We start from the raw sequence: 13,848 nt of genomic DNA on the forward strand, positions 1-13,848 counted from the left end.
GAGCCAGGGTCACAAAAATTATTGCTTGCTTCCTGACATGAAGGAAAGTCAAAAACGCAGCCACTTGAATCATGGCAAGGTGGGCTGGAGGCCATCACTTCTCCACCTACTTCACCAGCTACAGCTGATAACTGTTGTTTGATTAAACTCTCTGATAGACTCAGATGATCTATTTCTTAGACTGTTTATCACCGTTGTTTTGTTCTCTTGACAGACATCTGGCTTGTCTTAGTTCCTGCAGAGGGGCTTTTAAGGATGCTCTTATGCCAGTGCCTAATGTGGAGAGCTCCCAGTTGCACTCGTGCTTAACACCTTGCTGAACTGGGATCTGAAAAGCTGATGTAGCTTTCCCCAGCTATGAGGAAGCTCTTGTTTCCTCATGAATTTTTTAATATAATTCCCAGTGACTTGGGAATTTGATTCCTTCAGCTCTTTTGACTGCATGTCACACAGGGAGCATAGAATCTTACCATACATTTTATTAGTAGACGTATTATCAGCATATCCCTGTTGTGGTATCCACTCCGTTTCCTTGGGTTTCTTATTACTGGTTTTAAACTTCTTCATCCTATTCTGCATCCCTCCTGTGACTGGAGACAGTTTTTCATTGGAAAGTTGAAATTGTTATCTGGCCAAATCTGCAGTGCTGTCCCATCAGGGGAAAAATATCTTCCTGATCCTTGCTGTTGATCAGCTTGTGTCCTGAAGCATGATAATTGCTCACTCTTGTTATTTTTAAACCTGACTAATGCAGCTACATATGTTATTCTTCCTTATATAAACACATAATCCTTTTTTAATCTTGCTGAAAAAATTTGTCTGTATAATATCTTGTGGTAGAGAACTGTAGGGGCTGGTTTATACATGGCATTAGAAAAGGTCTCCTGACAATCGAATGTGCTGCCTCTCATGTTAAATTCTCCCTCGGTTTTCTTACATAACAGGGTGCATGAGGAGCTTAGTTAATTTCCTTTCTATTTGTTTTATACATCTCTAATCCCTTCTTGCTTTTGTTTCTAAAAGAGCTGGTCTTTAAAACATATCATTTGTAAATCCCCCTCTTGTCTGCCTGTAATCAGTTTATACTTCTGGAGTTTGGTTTTGTTCTAGTTTTCTTGCTGGGATGAGAAGATCAGAAGAGAGTGGTGCATTAGTGTGAAAGCTCTGGCAGATTTATGTAATACCACTTCACTTTTATTGTGCTTTATCCTCTGTTTATACATTCAAACAGGGTTTTCATTCTTCTCTGCCTGTGCACAAACCACCCCTTCGGTGACAAAGTGCCAGGCTTTTTGGAGGAGTTGACGGTGGAATTTGACTGCTGTAAGTCACTGCCTTGTTTATATTGCCACCAAGGTGCATGTATAGTTGTTTTCAGCAGTGGTTCTGCTGTGCACTCATGGCTGGTGTTTTAATAAGGAGGGTTACTGGCCTCATAAGCAAACTTCTCCCCTCTTTGGTAGTTGTATTGGTGTTCTGTTGTTGTTCTGCAGGGGACAGTAAACTTCACCATATTTGCTCCTAATCCCTGCAATATCCTACTCATTGCATCTTTCCAGTTTACATCCTGCCTATCTTTCCCTGCTCCTTTGCTTCCCATGGTTTTATAGCATTACTGGCACAGGAGGGCACTTACACTTGGCAGGGATGTTTTTTTTTCCTTGATAGCTGCTTGTGAGCAATGGAAGAGATGAAATGCTTCATGTACTAACGCACGCAGCAGTTGGGAGGCAGTTCTGCTGTTGTCCACAGTCACTTGGGTGTTATCTTTGTACCCATCCAGGCCTTCCCCTCAGAGAGAACAAGTCTCATCGCTCTGTAAATGAAGTTACCCACCTGCTGTTATAAATAATGCATCAGTGCTCCTCACTGAGAGTTATGAATGTTCAAGATGCGTTGCAAGCCTCCAAAATGCAACGTGTTTGTGCCCAGAAAGACCTCACGTAGGTAATGGTCCTGCAAACTGCAGCACTGTCTGTAGGATTGTCACCCATTTTACCCTCTGGGTTTTGTGCTTTGAAACTTGCCCTAATCCCATTGCATTTTATCAATGGATAATTTGTGTTATAGTTATGTAGCTCTGATAGTTCATGGCTGAATTAACAACAAAGACAATCATGATCTATTATGCATGAGCTGTTCTCCCCAAAGTGAAGAAATCAGTGCATCTGTGGGGAGCAACAGTCAAGGAGTTGAGTAGTTCATACTGGGACTGCCTTTGTATTTGTTGGGCAGCTGCTCTGCTGAGGTTAGGGACAGACAGACAGTCATCTGTGAAACAGAATGAGCATCTCCTAAAGCCAAAGCTGCCCCAAGCAACCACCATCCCCAAGTTCGAGCCTCTTGGGGGGTCAGAGTTTCTGTACCTTCCTTGTGCAGCTATGGAGGGAAGTTACAGGCTCTGCCTGCTGAATTTGTCACTTCTCCTGTGGTGATTTCTTCTTGGCAGAGCAGAGGGATGAGTTGCTTAACTTCCAAATGAGATGAATCGAATTCTCAGTGGGATTGCATTATTTTTAGATGCTGTATCACTGGGATTTCTTACCCCAGCGTTTGATGCTTTTGGCTGAGATGATGAACCTGCGCTGAACCTATTCCACATGCCTGACTGAGTGTGTGCTTGAGTGCTCCCATTGTCCCCCACCTCTCCTTTCTATCCCATGTCCCCTAAACCTGTGGTTCTGAGGGGAATGTATACCAAGCTTTGATCCATTAGATGTAGACTATCGAATCTTGTCTTTTGAGGGATTAGGGCACAGTTCTACCTTTATTCTCTCACTGGACTCCTTGTAAAATGCAACATCTGCATGGTACTGATCCTAGCTAAGTCACTCTACAAGGTATTTTGTCCCTTTTTTCAATTAAGAACAGACTCTCCAAATTGCTGGCAGCTTGCTTGGTAGGTTTACATCTTGTCTAAGGGTGTTTGTCTAAGCAGTGAAATTGTTAAAAATACTCCACTACGATTCTTTAAAGCTCAGAGCTTCATTCCAGTTAGGGATAAAGGACCAAACAGCAGTGCATTTTGTGTTGAAACAAGCATTTAAGGGGAATACCTAGACAATAAGGAAGGAAGTCAGGGTGCTTTTGTCTTTTCAATGGTACAAGCTGCAGCTATTAGCATTGGCAGGGATTTCTCCTCTGTAGAAGAAAAAAAAAACCCAAAACAAAACAGAAGAATCCTTTCAGTTAGGTAGCCTTGTTGCAGATGGAAGTTTATTCCTCATCACTACATCTTTTTTATGTCTGCATTCAGTATATAAAAGCATTTCCTTTGGCAAATAGCAGTCGAGAAGCCCTGCTCGGTTCTGGCATGTGAATTTTTCATGCTGCTCCCAGGTTGTCCATCTGTAAGCACTAGCCCTGCATGAGCTGCCAGCAAGGTGCAGAGAGCAAACACTGCAAATGTTTTCCAAATCTTTTGAGAATGACCAATAAGTACACTCTTTGTTTGAATAATTTCTGTCTTTAAGTATGTTCTCACCCTAGTATTTCTCCCCTTTTTTGTACACTCAGCTCTGGATAGCCTTATTCAACCCCAGACAGCATATTTATTTCATTAGGGAATAGATTATGTTCAATTAAGCCGAGAACATGTTTCACTACTGTTAAAGCAAAGCCAATTTAAAAGTGTGCATGCACATAAAAATGAATATTCACAGTTCCTCTCTGAGTGGGATTTGAAATGGTTCAATATAAATACTTTTGGACCCCTGCTGAAACTGGGTCAGCTTTGTCTTCTTTGCCCTTAAGGGGAGAAAAACATGTTGTTTTGTGTTTGCAATTTGAGTAGACTGAGAGGTACTGGAAGAGAGCCAGGGTCCACCAGGTCTGAATCCCTGTAGTTGGGTCTGTTACCTTTTATGCTGAGAGGTCAGAATATATCAAAGTGACTTTGAAAATGCTCTACATCCTCTCCTGGAATTCCAGCAATGGCCCCAAGAGAAGCCCAAAAGCATCTACTGATTACAGGGGTTTTCAAAGGCACTTTTTCAGTACCAGGACCAAGAGAAGCACAGGAACATGGCTAGAGTTTGAGTGGCACACACAGCTAAACCCACTTCTTCCCTTTTCACAGTACCATTTGACAGTACCTTTTACTACCCCAGCATGCTGTGTAGATTTGTGGTTGGTTTTGGTGGGGTTTTTTGCAGTATCTAGATATCAGGCCATGCCTTTTCTACTTTTTTTTTTCCTGTTTCAGGAGAATGCAGCAGCTTTCACCCCTGAGGAGCCTGCTGGCTGGCAAGCCTCAGAAACGGAAGGGCAGCTTTTAAATGTGGCTCTGCCTCAGGTGCTGAAAACAGATTCCCTCATCCTTTGCTCCCTGCAGAACCATCCCACAGGGCACCCTAATTTCTCTGTGTAGCCTGTGGACAGGTGTATGTCAGGCTCTGGTGTGTGTGAGCCGGTTGTTTCCTACATGGGTATTTGGGAGAGGATGATCTGCATGTGCTGGAAAGATGCTGAGCCAAAAGAGGGGAGATTTAGACTGGATAGAAGGAAGAGAGTTTTGACAGTGAGAATAGTGAAATACTGGCACAGGTTGCCCAGAGAGCTGGTAGATGCCCCACTCCTGGAAACATTCCAGGTCAGGTTGGATGGAGCTCTGAGCAACCTGCTCTAGTTGAAGATGTCCCTGCTAACTGCAGGAGGGTAGGACTAGGTGACCTTTAAAGCTCCCTTCCAACCCAAACCATTCTGTGATTCTGTCATCCTAGTGCTGCTATCAGGTATGAACAGGCTTTCAATAATACATCACCATCCGAATCTCCATGGAAGAGGAAACAGGTCATCTTATTGTACTTGCTGAAGATGCCATAGATGTGAGCCTGAGGAGTTGTGGATTTGGCTGAATTTCTTCTCCATTTGACCATTTAGCAAGAGTCACTTGGTTGTTCTTTGAAATATAGAGAATGAGAAGGAGCATGACAAGGGGGAGAATCCAGCTACCAGTATGTATGAAGAGGGGAGTTGTGTGGAAGAAGAGGAACAAACTACATTTAAAGGGACCAAGAGGAAAGGTAGAGGAGCAGTTGAAGGGTGTGCTTGTTTAAAGGGAGGAGGCTACAGCTGGTTTAAAGGGAGCACTGAAAATATGGAAAGATAAAGGCAAGCATGAGACTGGAAAGTTGGTTTAGAGGTACTTGCAGTCTGTCTTGAACCTGACCACACCTGGGCTTTGCTGTTTGAAACAACTTCTTTTCCAGCATCCACTGATGAGAAGAGAGTGGGAGCCAATTCCTTTAATACTGTAGAATCACAGAGCAGCACAAGTTGGAAGGGCCCTCCAGAGATCACCTGGTCCAGCTTTCTGTGGGAAAGGAAGCCTAGTTAAGTAGCACCCTGTTCAATCAGTAAACATCACTTTCTGCCCAAAGTGGTGAAAGAGATGAGAGATTTCTTCATACTGAAATATTACAGATAAATTGATATTTTTTAGTGATGGCCTAAATCTTAGGAGTCTGAGAGATGGACAAGTCCTGTACTGCACACAGAATGGTAGAAGTTGGAAAGGGTCTCTGAGGATCATCTAGTCCAATCCCCCTGCTAGAACAGGATCTCCTAGAGTAAATCATAGAGGACAGCATTCAGGCAGGTTTGGAATCTCTCTGGAAAAGGAGATTCCATAACCTCCCTGGGCAGCCTGCTTCAGAGCTCTGCCATCCTCTGCTTCAGAGCTCTGCCATCCTCTGCTTCAGAGCTCTGCCATCCTCTGCTTCAGAGCTCTGCCATCCTCTGCTTCAGAGCTCTGCCATCCTCTGCTTCAGAGCTCTGCCATCCTCTGCTTCAGAGCTCTGCCATCCTCTGCTTCAGAGCTCTGCCATCCTCTGCTTCAGAGCTCTGCCACTCTCAAAGTGAAGAATTTTTTTCTTATCTTTTACTTCGGCCTGACTGAGTCAGCTGGAGCTGATAAAACATTCTTGCTTTGTCAGTGTTCTGCACAGGAAAGAACAGGAGACCTTGTTTGTCTCCAGTTTGCTGATTTCTGTATTACAGGAGGCAGCTGTGGGCAACATCTGTCACCTGTCCCAAACAGCTTGTGGAGGCTTGCCCTGTAAATGTGTTCAAAAGCAGCTGTACTTGACTTCCAGCCTAGCAAACCACAGATGATGGCAGAGAGGGCCAGCCCCAGCCAGGTATCGCTCTTCCTAGACCTTTACTAAAGTCCAGCTGTAGATCTGATGGTTGAATCCACACCAAAAGAGCACTCATTGTGATCAAGTTCTACCAAGCTATAACCATCACGTGGACTCACTCAAGTGTGGTGAATCCCCCGACAGCAGTGCCCAGGGTACGGTGGCTTCATGCAGCTGTTCTGCGAAGGAGCAGAGCAGATTCAGGCAGTAAAATGTTGCTTAATCCTATTGGATTAAGAACCTCTGGGATTGCTGTGATTATGCCAAAGAGTGTTTGTGCATTTATGTCTGCCAGCCCTGGAAGTATTTGGACACAATGTGGTTTATTTAAGATGCATGTTATGTTCAAACTAATGTAAAGGGCTATAGGAGAAAATCCAATGTGCAGGAGCTGAAATATTTCTGTGATATCCCCCCATCTACAAATGGCTCTCTTCCTGTATCACCATACATGCTCCTGATTCACATCAGTAGCTCTTGATGGTACCAACAAGGAGAGAATGATGAGGAGAGGTGAGGACTTGTTTATCTGTCTTATAAAAGGCAAAGGGGTGACACAAGGCAGCCTGCTGCACTGGAGAGAGGAATTACAGAGATGGTGGAGCCAAACTTTTCCCCACAGTGGTAGATGCTACAATGAGGCAGCAGCTGCAGATTGATGCTTGGGAGGTTTTTGTTGAACACAAGGAAGAATTCTCTTACTAGAAGGGTAATGCAACACTGAACTGAGAGAGGTGGTAAAAGCTCTATCACCAGGCACTTCATTAGACAAAGTCAAAGTGAAATGGGCTATTATTGGTAGTACACCCCCATCAAGCAGGAGGCTGGCTAGATCCCCAGAGGCTCTCTCAAGTCTCATGTCTTTGGTCTGTGATTGTTTGATGAACGATGGTAGTTCAGAAGAGTGGTTACTTGAAGATTCAGTATTTTTAGGTCTTGAGTAGATTTTTGAGTTGAGCTGGTGTCTGGAGTCACTAGTAGGTGAAGTCTTGTAAAGTTTTCAATTCTGGCCAGTGAGGCTATTGAAATCAGTGCAAGACTTCTTGTGCTCTATCTGAATGAAAAAGGAAAACCTGGATGCAATAGAAACTTACAATAAAAGACATCTTGGGCTCTTAATGTGACCAAGAGTTAATACCACTCTGTGTAAAGGAGAGGTAGGAACAAACACTGCTGTCTAAGACTACTCCCTATTAAATTATGGGGGGTTGGGTCTCTTGTACAATAGTTGTAATTCATTGCATTGCACCTGCAATGGGAGTAGTGTTAATTATTACCATTTGACACTATCAGATAGTGGAACTGTCACTGATGATCCTGCCCTGCCTTTCTTCCTGCTCAGAGGAATCCCACGGCAGCACGTTCGGCAGTCACTGTCAGCAGGAATCGCTGCCGAGTTTGGACTCAGTGGCAGTGCATCGATTGATCTATTACTGGCATCAGTTTCCCTGGTTCACTTCTGCAACTTTTCATTTTAGGGCTTCTTTAGTAAACGTCTGAAAGGATCCATCAAGAGGACAAAGAGTCAGTCAAAGCTGGACAGGAACACGAGTTTCCGTCTCCCATCTCTCCGCAATGCTGATGACAGGTAAGGTTCAGTGCGGCTCCCCAAACAATCTCTCCTCAACCAGAGGTGCGTGGAAAAACCTCCATGCAGTAGAGTGAGAGCAAGGAAGGGGATTTATTGTTCCACTGGCAGAGGGGTGGTTTGGAGGCTGACTTTAGTCTAATGTTAAAAGTTGTTTATTCTACAATGCGCTGTTGTTGACACAAGACTGAAAACTGTTGCTGCTCTTAACAGCTGACAAAAAGTTCAGGTTAGGCATATGAACTCAAATACCTGTTTCTGCCTCTGGTGCAAATAAACTGCAGGCTTTAAATTTCATGATATAAAACTGTTGGACTCATCAGCTTTGGACAACCTTACCTTTATGCATACATGACTTCCCTGCAGATCAGGCAGTAGCCAGTGAAAGGAATCATCATGTCGGTACAAGCAGAGCCCAGAGGTGCTCAGTGCAGACACATTAAGAATCCTTGCTAATGGCAGTCATAGAATCATAAATAATGATTAGTACATTAAGAATCCTTGCTAATGGCAATCAATTTTGCAGTTATTTCAGTGTTACTACAATGCATAGATGTTTTGTCTTTCAGAAAACGGGAGAACTTGGTCACTTTGGACCATCTTAGTGCTCTATCTGGCATATTTGTGCTGGTTCAGTTTTGGCTGGTGATTCAGGCTGGGAATGGATTGTGTGTGAGGCAAGCAAATCTCTCACCCACAGTTCTTCCTAACTACTTGTAAAGTCTCTTGATTGTTTTTGTTAAACATTACACTCTGTTACATTCCACAGTAGCACAGCAGGAGAACTAAATTGAGTGAAAAATAGGTTGCCCTGTACTTAAGGCCACGGCAGGCTTTTGTGATTTTACGTTGCTCAGTGCATTTTCCCTTCTGCCTTAGCTGGGTTGAATTCATTTGTTGTATCTGTCATGCTGTGCTGCTGTGCTGTCTGCTCCATCTGAGAGGCGGCACCATGAAATCGCGGCAGTAGCAAAGCCTCGGGTGTTGGAGGTCTGGTTAGCTTCACGAGCTACAGGAAAGGCTGCTGCCGCCCAAATGGGAGTAACAGCGTGGATGCTGCTGCTCCTCGAGTCACAGTGACATCCACCCAGTCTGCTTTGAGTTTTGGTACAAACCCCTGTTTTCAGGGAGTTGCAGCTTGCCTATAAAAAGCAACTCAGTCAGTGGGAGCATGTTGAGTAATGCCCCCATGTGATAAAATAACTGTTATTCTAACCGTTGCTTGCAACCAGCTTTGCTTCGAGTTCTGTCATGCCAAACCCTTCTTGCTGTAGGTATGTGTTTGCCTTTCCCTAGCTTGGCACTTGTGCCGAATGTGGACTGATGGTGCTTGCTTTTGCAGTGTAAGGGAAATGCTACTGCTCTGGGAAAGCAGGGAATTTAGCTATAATTAATCTCTACAACTTTGGTTTAAGACATGGTATTGTACACAGCAAAGCTGCCTTCTCTTTGAAACCAGATCCTCCTCTACACCCTGCCCGTGCTGGTATGGATTGCAACTAGGCTTGATTGAAGCATGGATTTTCCCTTGATGGCTTGGAAAGCATAAAATCCACTGCATGCAGTGATGGCATTAGGCAGAGCTGCTCTCTTCTGTCAGTCCTCTTAAGTGTCCTTGGCATGGACTTAAAAAAAAGAGGATGCAGGAACAAATGAGCTGAGAACTTCCAGTGTCAGGGTCCATGCAGAGGCTGCGGGGGGACACATCCCTGGAAGGCCAGGGGTGTGCAGGATGTTGGAGAGGGACAAGCTGGTGGTTGCTCTTTACTTTCCATCCAATCACCCTCCTCTTTTGACCTCCTACACCAGTCTTGGAGCAATGCATCTTGCAGCTGTAAGGCAGAGACAGGCCAGTGTTTGGAGGGGTTCTGTGACTTGATAGAATTATTTGTCACTAATGGAGTGAAGCCAGTGTGGTCTTCCCTTTCAGAGGTCTGTGTGCTAAAATGAGCAGAGGACAGAGTCTGGAAGCAAGGCTGGTCATTTGAGAGTAGCCAAGCAATGTGCAAAACAATGGAGATTGGGTTTATTAGGACACAAATCTTTGCACAAAGGGGTTTTGCTGTTCAAAAACATAAGCCTCACCTCAGGCTGTGTTTGAAGCTCCGTGCTGCAGGTGAGAGTCACAAATTGCTGCTGAGTTCCTTTTGGAAGGAAAGTGTAACAGCACTACTCAACCTTGTAGTTACCTTTAGTTGGAAAGATGGAAGATTTAATGGAGCCCTCTTTGCATTTGTGGTCTGATCTGAGAGTGCACTGACAGAACACACTGACTTTGAAAGTTCATGGTTAGAGCTGCTACTTTTCTAATGGGTTTTTATAAATAAATCCATAAAGGAAGTTCAGTTCCACTGTAAAGTGAAACTTGCCAATAATTTCTCCCTTCTCTCCCATATGTTTCACTCTGTATCTAAGGGTGCCTGACAAATGCAATTGGTGGATATAGCAGCAGGAAAACCAACTCAAAAACCATGTGGGAACGAAGCGCTGAAGATGAGGAGCAGATTAGTGTACTGGGAGGAGATGGGCTGGAGGAAAGAAGACACTAAAAAGATTGATTTATGTTTAGAATTATGCTGCTGTTTGGGATTTTTTTCCAATGGGACAAATCAGTGACAACTGTTTCTGCCTGAAAGAAGCTAACACATAGCAGCTGACTTAATTCATGAGAGGGAGCTGCCATTCTCTCACCTTCTGCTCTCCCTGCTTTCTGCCGGAGTCTCGATCTGTTGCAGTGAAAACTTTCCTGTCCTACCCCTGTGAGTCAGCCCTTTCCCATTTTAAGCAGGTGATGCTAAGTGATGTCATGGAGTTAGAGAAGTTTTCAGGGCCAAGTTGACTGATAGCATCTACCTTTTCTTGCAAAAACAAGAGCCCTGCCTTCAAAGAAAGCATTATATAGCTTAACAAATTAAAACCCTGCAAAGGCGAGAAGGAAATGGAGGCTGCTGTCATGTTGCTTTCTCATGCTTATGTGATGTTTGGGTCCTCTTGAGAAACAGGACATGCTTACAGATAAAACACCTATAAAAATCAGTAGCAAGGTAGATGAGTTATCCTGGTGCACATCAAGATTTGGGATGCTGTAACACTACATGCCGTGCCAGCTGGTGACAGAGGATGGATGCTGTCTGTTCAGAGTTGATCTAGAATGGAAAGGATCCAGGAGTGCTGTAGGAAGGAGCAATGGAGATAAGTTGTAGATTTTTTCGTAATCCAGTTTCAGCAGAAACCAGTTGGTCAACCTACTTTTTTTCTGGCTGCTGACTTTTGTTGCAATGTGACTGAGAAGGTGGACAGGGAGAGGAGAGAGCTGCCCCTCCAGAAAGAAGCCTACTGTGGGTCAGCATCCAGGTGTCTTGCAAACATTCACCACCTCTCAGTCTGTAGTTTGCATCACTTCTGTTACTCAGATTCAGGTTGTTTGCGAGGTGACCTGTTGTACTTGAGACACTGTGTTTTGCCTTTACAAGGCACTAACATCAGAAGACGTAGACTCTGCTTGGTTGTGACCCTCATCAGATGTGAATGAAGCTCTTCAGATGTGTGGCCAGTGCAGCATCTCACCAGGTCTCAGCAGCTCTCACCATGAGGCTATGTGACACCATGTTACTGTGTCATCTTTCACAGCTTTTCTAGCCCATTTCCCACTACATTCTTTGAGCTCTTCAACCCACACACTTGTCTCAGTGTCAGTAATATATAAAACATGTAAAAAAGCTTGAGAAAATACTTGAGGAAAATTACATTTGAAAGAAGAGACCAAATTAATATGTTGAGTTTGTGGACAGGAATTGGAGAGTGTTTCCAAGTGGACTGACAGTACTTGCCTCCGTTCTGTTTATGGTGAGACAGCGAAGATGGTTGAGACTGGCTGCATATGGTCTCGGCAACAGCTCTAAAGCTCTGTGGACAGCTGGGAGGGTTTTGCCCTGTTGGGATTTACTGCCACGTGGGAATCCTCCTGCTTTACAAAAGTCATTTTATGGCATTATCAGATAGTCGTGGCGGAGCACAGGACCTGCCACGTCCTTGCTGAGAATGGGCTCAGGCAGGTTGTGGGGAAGCAGGTAGCCATGGCTCTGGGCTTTATGGTGAGACGCTACCGCTGCTCCAACGACAGCTTCTTCTACTTTCGGTAAGTTCTCACTCCCCCCTCCTGCTCTCTTGGCAGGATGGAAATAGCACAGATTCCATAAATAATAGACGCAACCCCGACGCGTTTCGCGCGCCCGTTCATTCGAATGTAACGCCGGTTGCCAGGAGAGGTGGGTGAGTTTTGTCCTGGTGCAGATGCAGGGATAAAAATCTGTGTTACACAACACGTTATTAAGGCTTGACTCACCTCAAGCTTCTATTCATTCAGCATATCTCTTTCTATCTTCTGCATGCTGGAGTATGGGGAAAGGGGGCGGGGAGTGGTTTATCTCCGGAGAGATATCTCACTCCTGTTTTGGTGAACGTATTTCTTTCAGCCAGTTGTTTTTTTTCAATCCTCGGGCAGTTGCTTGTTTTTCTCTGAAAACTGGACAAAATCTCCACATTGAGGGCTGTTGTGGCAAACCTTCACCTTGGTGCTAGACTGCTCTGTTCCACCTGTAAGATCACTTGATGCCTGTATAAAAAAGAACTTCTTAATGGCTGATGGTTTTCTGCAGACCTTTGGCTTTTCCTCATAACCTCACCTGTAAATCGCTTAGCAGGGGAATGAAAGTGGATCAGTTAAGCATCTCTGGTCCAGCAAGACAGAAGTATTCAAAACCATTAACAGCAGAGAGCCCAGTCACAATAGAGCAAGAAGAACACGAGCACTGTATGAGGTGTCTGTTGGACAAGCTGTGATCCGCAGGGAGGGCGGGCAGGCAGGGAAGGGCTTTACAAGTCCACGATTCAAACAATGAGACTTCGGGTAGGGCCTTGCAAGAAAAGAACAGACTGCCAGTGGAAGGCTGATGCAGTGTGCTCAGAAAAAGCCAGCATGGAGCTGCAGCTGAGCAGAACTTGCACCTTAAATAAGTTACCCAAACTTTCTGGTTCAAAAATGAAAAATTAATAATTAAACTGGTTAGACTTGTAGGATTGTTGACCAAGTGGTAGGATGTTCTGCTAATTGGCAGTTGGAAAACCAAGCGGGGTGTGGTGCCTACAAAATGAAGGCTTGCACGGGGAAACTCAATGCTTCAGAGCACACCTGCAGTGCAGGTGATGCTGCCGACCTTAGGGGCCAGCTCAGCAGAGCTGGGATTTCGAATCACTGCGCTGAGCAGAAAGTTCCCTGCCTTACAGTGCAAGCTCTCTCCTGTGGCTTTGCGAGCGGCTAAGTATTGAATTCAACTTTCTGGTCTCGGGGAGTGTCTGTAAACACACGGGTGTTGTGCTGGAGGTGTCGGAAGCATGCAGAAGTACAGCTTTGCCTGAGACCCGCGGAGATCTGGCCAGGTGCTTGGGCTGAACAAAAGATGTTTTTTCCATGTCCTTTACCATGACACCAGTTTGGTAAAGGAGACAGATGATGGGATTCTGTTCCTTGGTAGCTCATTTCTATATGTTGATGTCTACAGGCTTGTGTTCCAAACAATATTGTGCTCTCCTTGGTAAGCTCAGTAATTGAAAGTCTTTTGTGCTTTGTAGGTTGGCTTTTAAATAGGTCAAAATCAGCAGGAGAGCTTCATAACCAGAGCAATTAGGATTTTAACCCTTTGTCCTACACGCCTTGTAGACAGTAGAATATAATAGAGGTCAGCTAATAGGCTGCTGCGTGCCACGGGTAGCCACTAAAAGCCAGAGCTTTCTGGTTCCCAGCTTACAGTCCAGATCTTCCCATAGTGGAAAATTACTGAATTATGGTGTGCACGGAGAGAGGGTCAGCTTGGGGTTGGGCCAGCAAGATGGTGTTGTTGAAGAGATCTTTTTCAGTAGCAGCCACATGCTGTTGCCAGCTCAGTAGTTTGGGGCAGTGGCTCGGCTCTGATGTAGAAGGAAATTATGCAGCTTTGAAGACCCATGCTACAAAACACATGAAAAGAGGTGAGAAGTTTAAAATATTCCCTGACATACTCCTCCTCCACCTGTTTTTCCTTTGGAAAGAAAGTCTGTGAGAATTGTTGGATGCTGTTGGTA

The 13,848-nt window shown here is 44.7% G+C and overlaps 1 protein-coding gene across 11 annotated transcripts in view; it reads left to right on the plus strand.

The window, feature by feature from the left end:
- Positions 1-13,848, plus strand: part of RASAL2 (RAS protein activator like 2) — a 211,433-nt gene that overhangs the window by 159,495 nt on the left and 38,090 nt on the right. For 10 of the 11 annotated variants that reach the window (XM_068141394.1, XM_068141396.1, XM_068141395.1 and 7 more), the window contains one exon: positions 7,619-7,728. In XM_068141394.1, the coding sequence (XP_067997495.1) occupies positions 7,619-7,728 (110 nt within the window). Of the gene's footprint in view, positions 1-7,618; positions 7,729-11,746; positions 11,867-13,848 lie in introns of those variants that run through there. The other variant, XM_068141400.1, reaches the window with a different exon arrangement.

Source organism: Melanerpes formicivorus, unplaced genomic scaffold, assembly GCF_026170545.1.
Source record: "Melanerpes formicivorus ecotype bairdi unplaced genomic scaffold, bMelFor1.0.p_v2 SCAF_7, whole genome shotgun sequence".
NCBI lineage: Eukaryota > Metazoa > Chordata > Aves > Piciformes > Picidae > Melanerpes > Melanerpes formicivorus.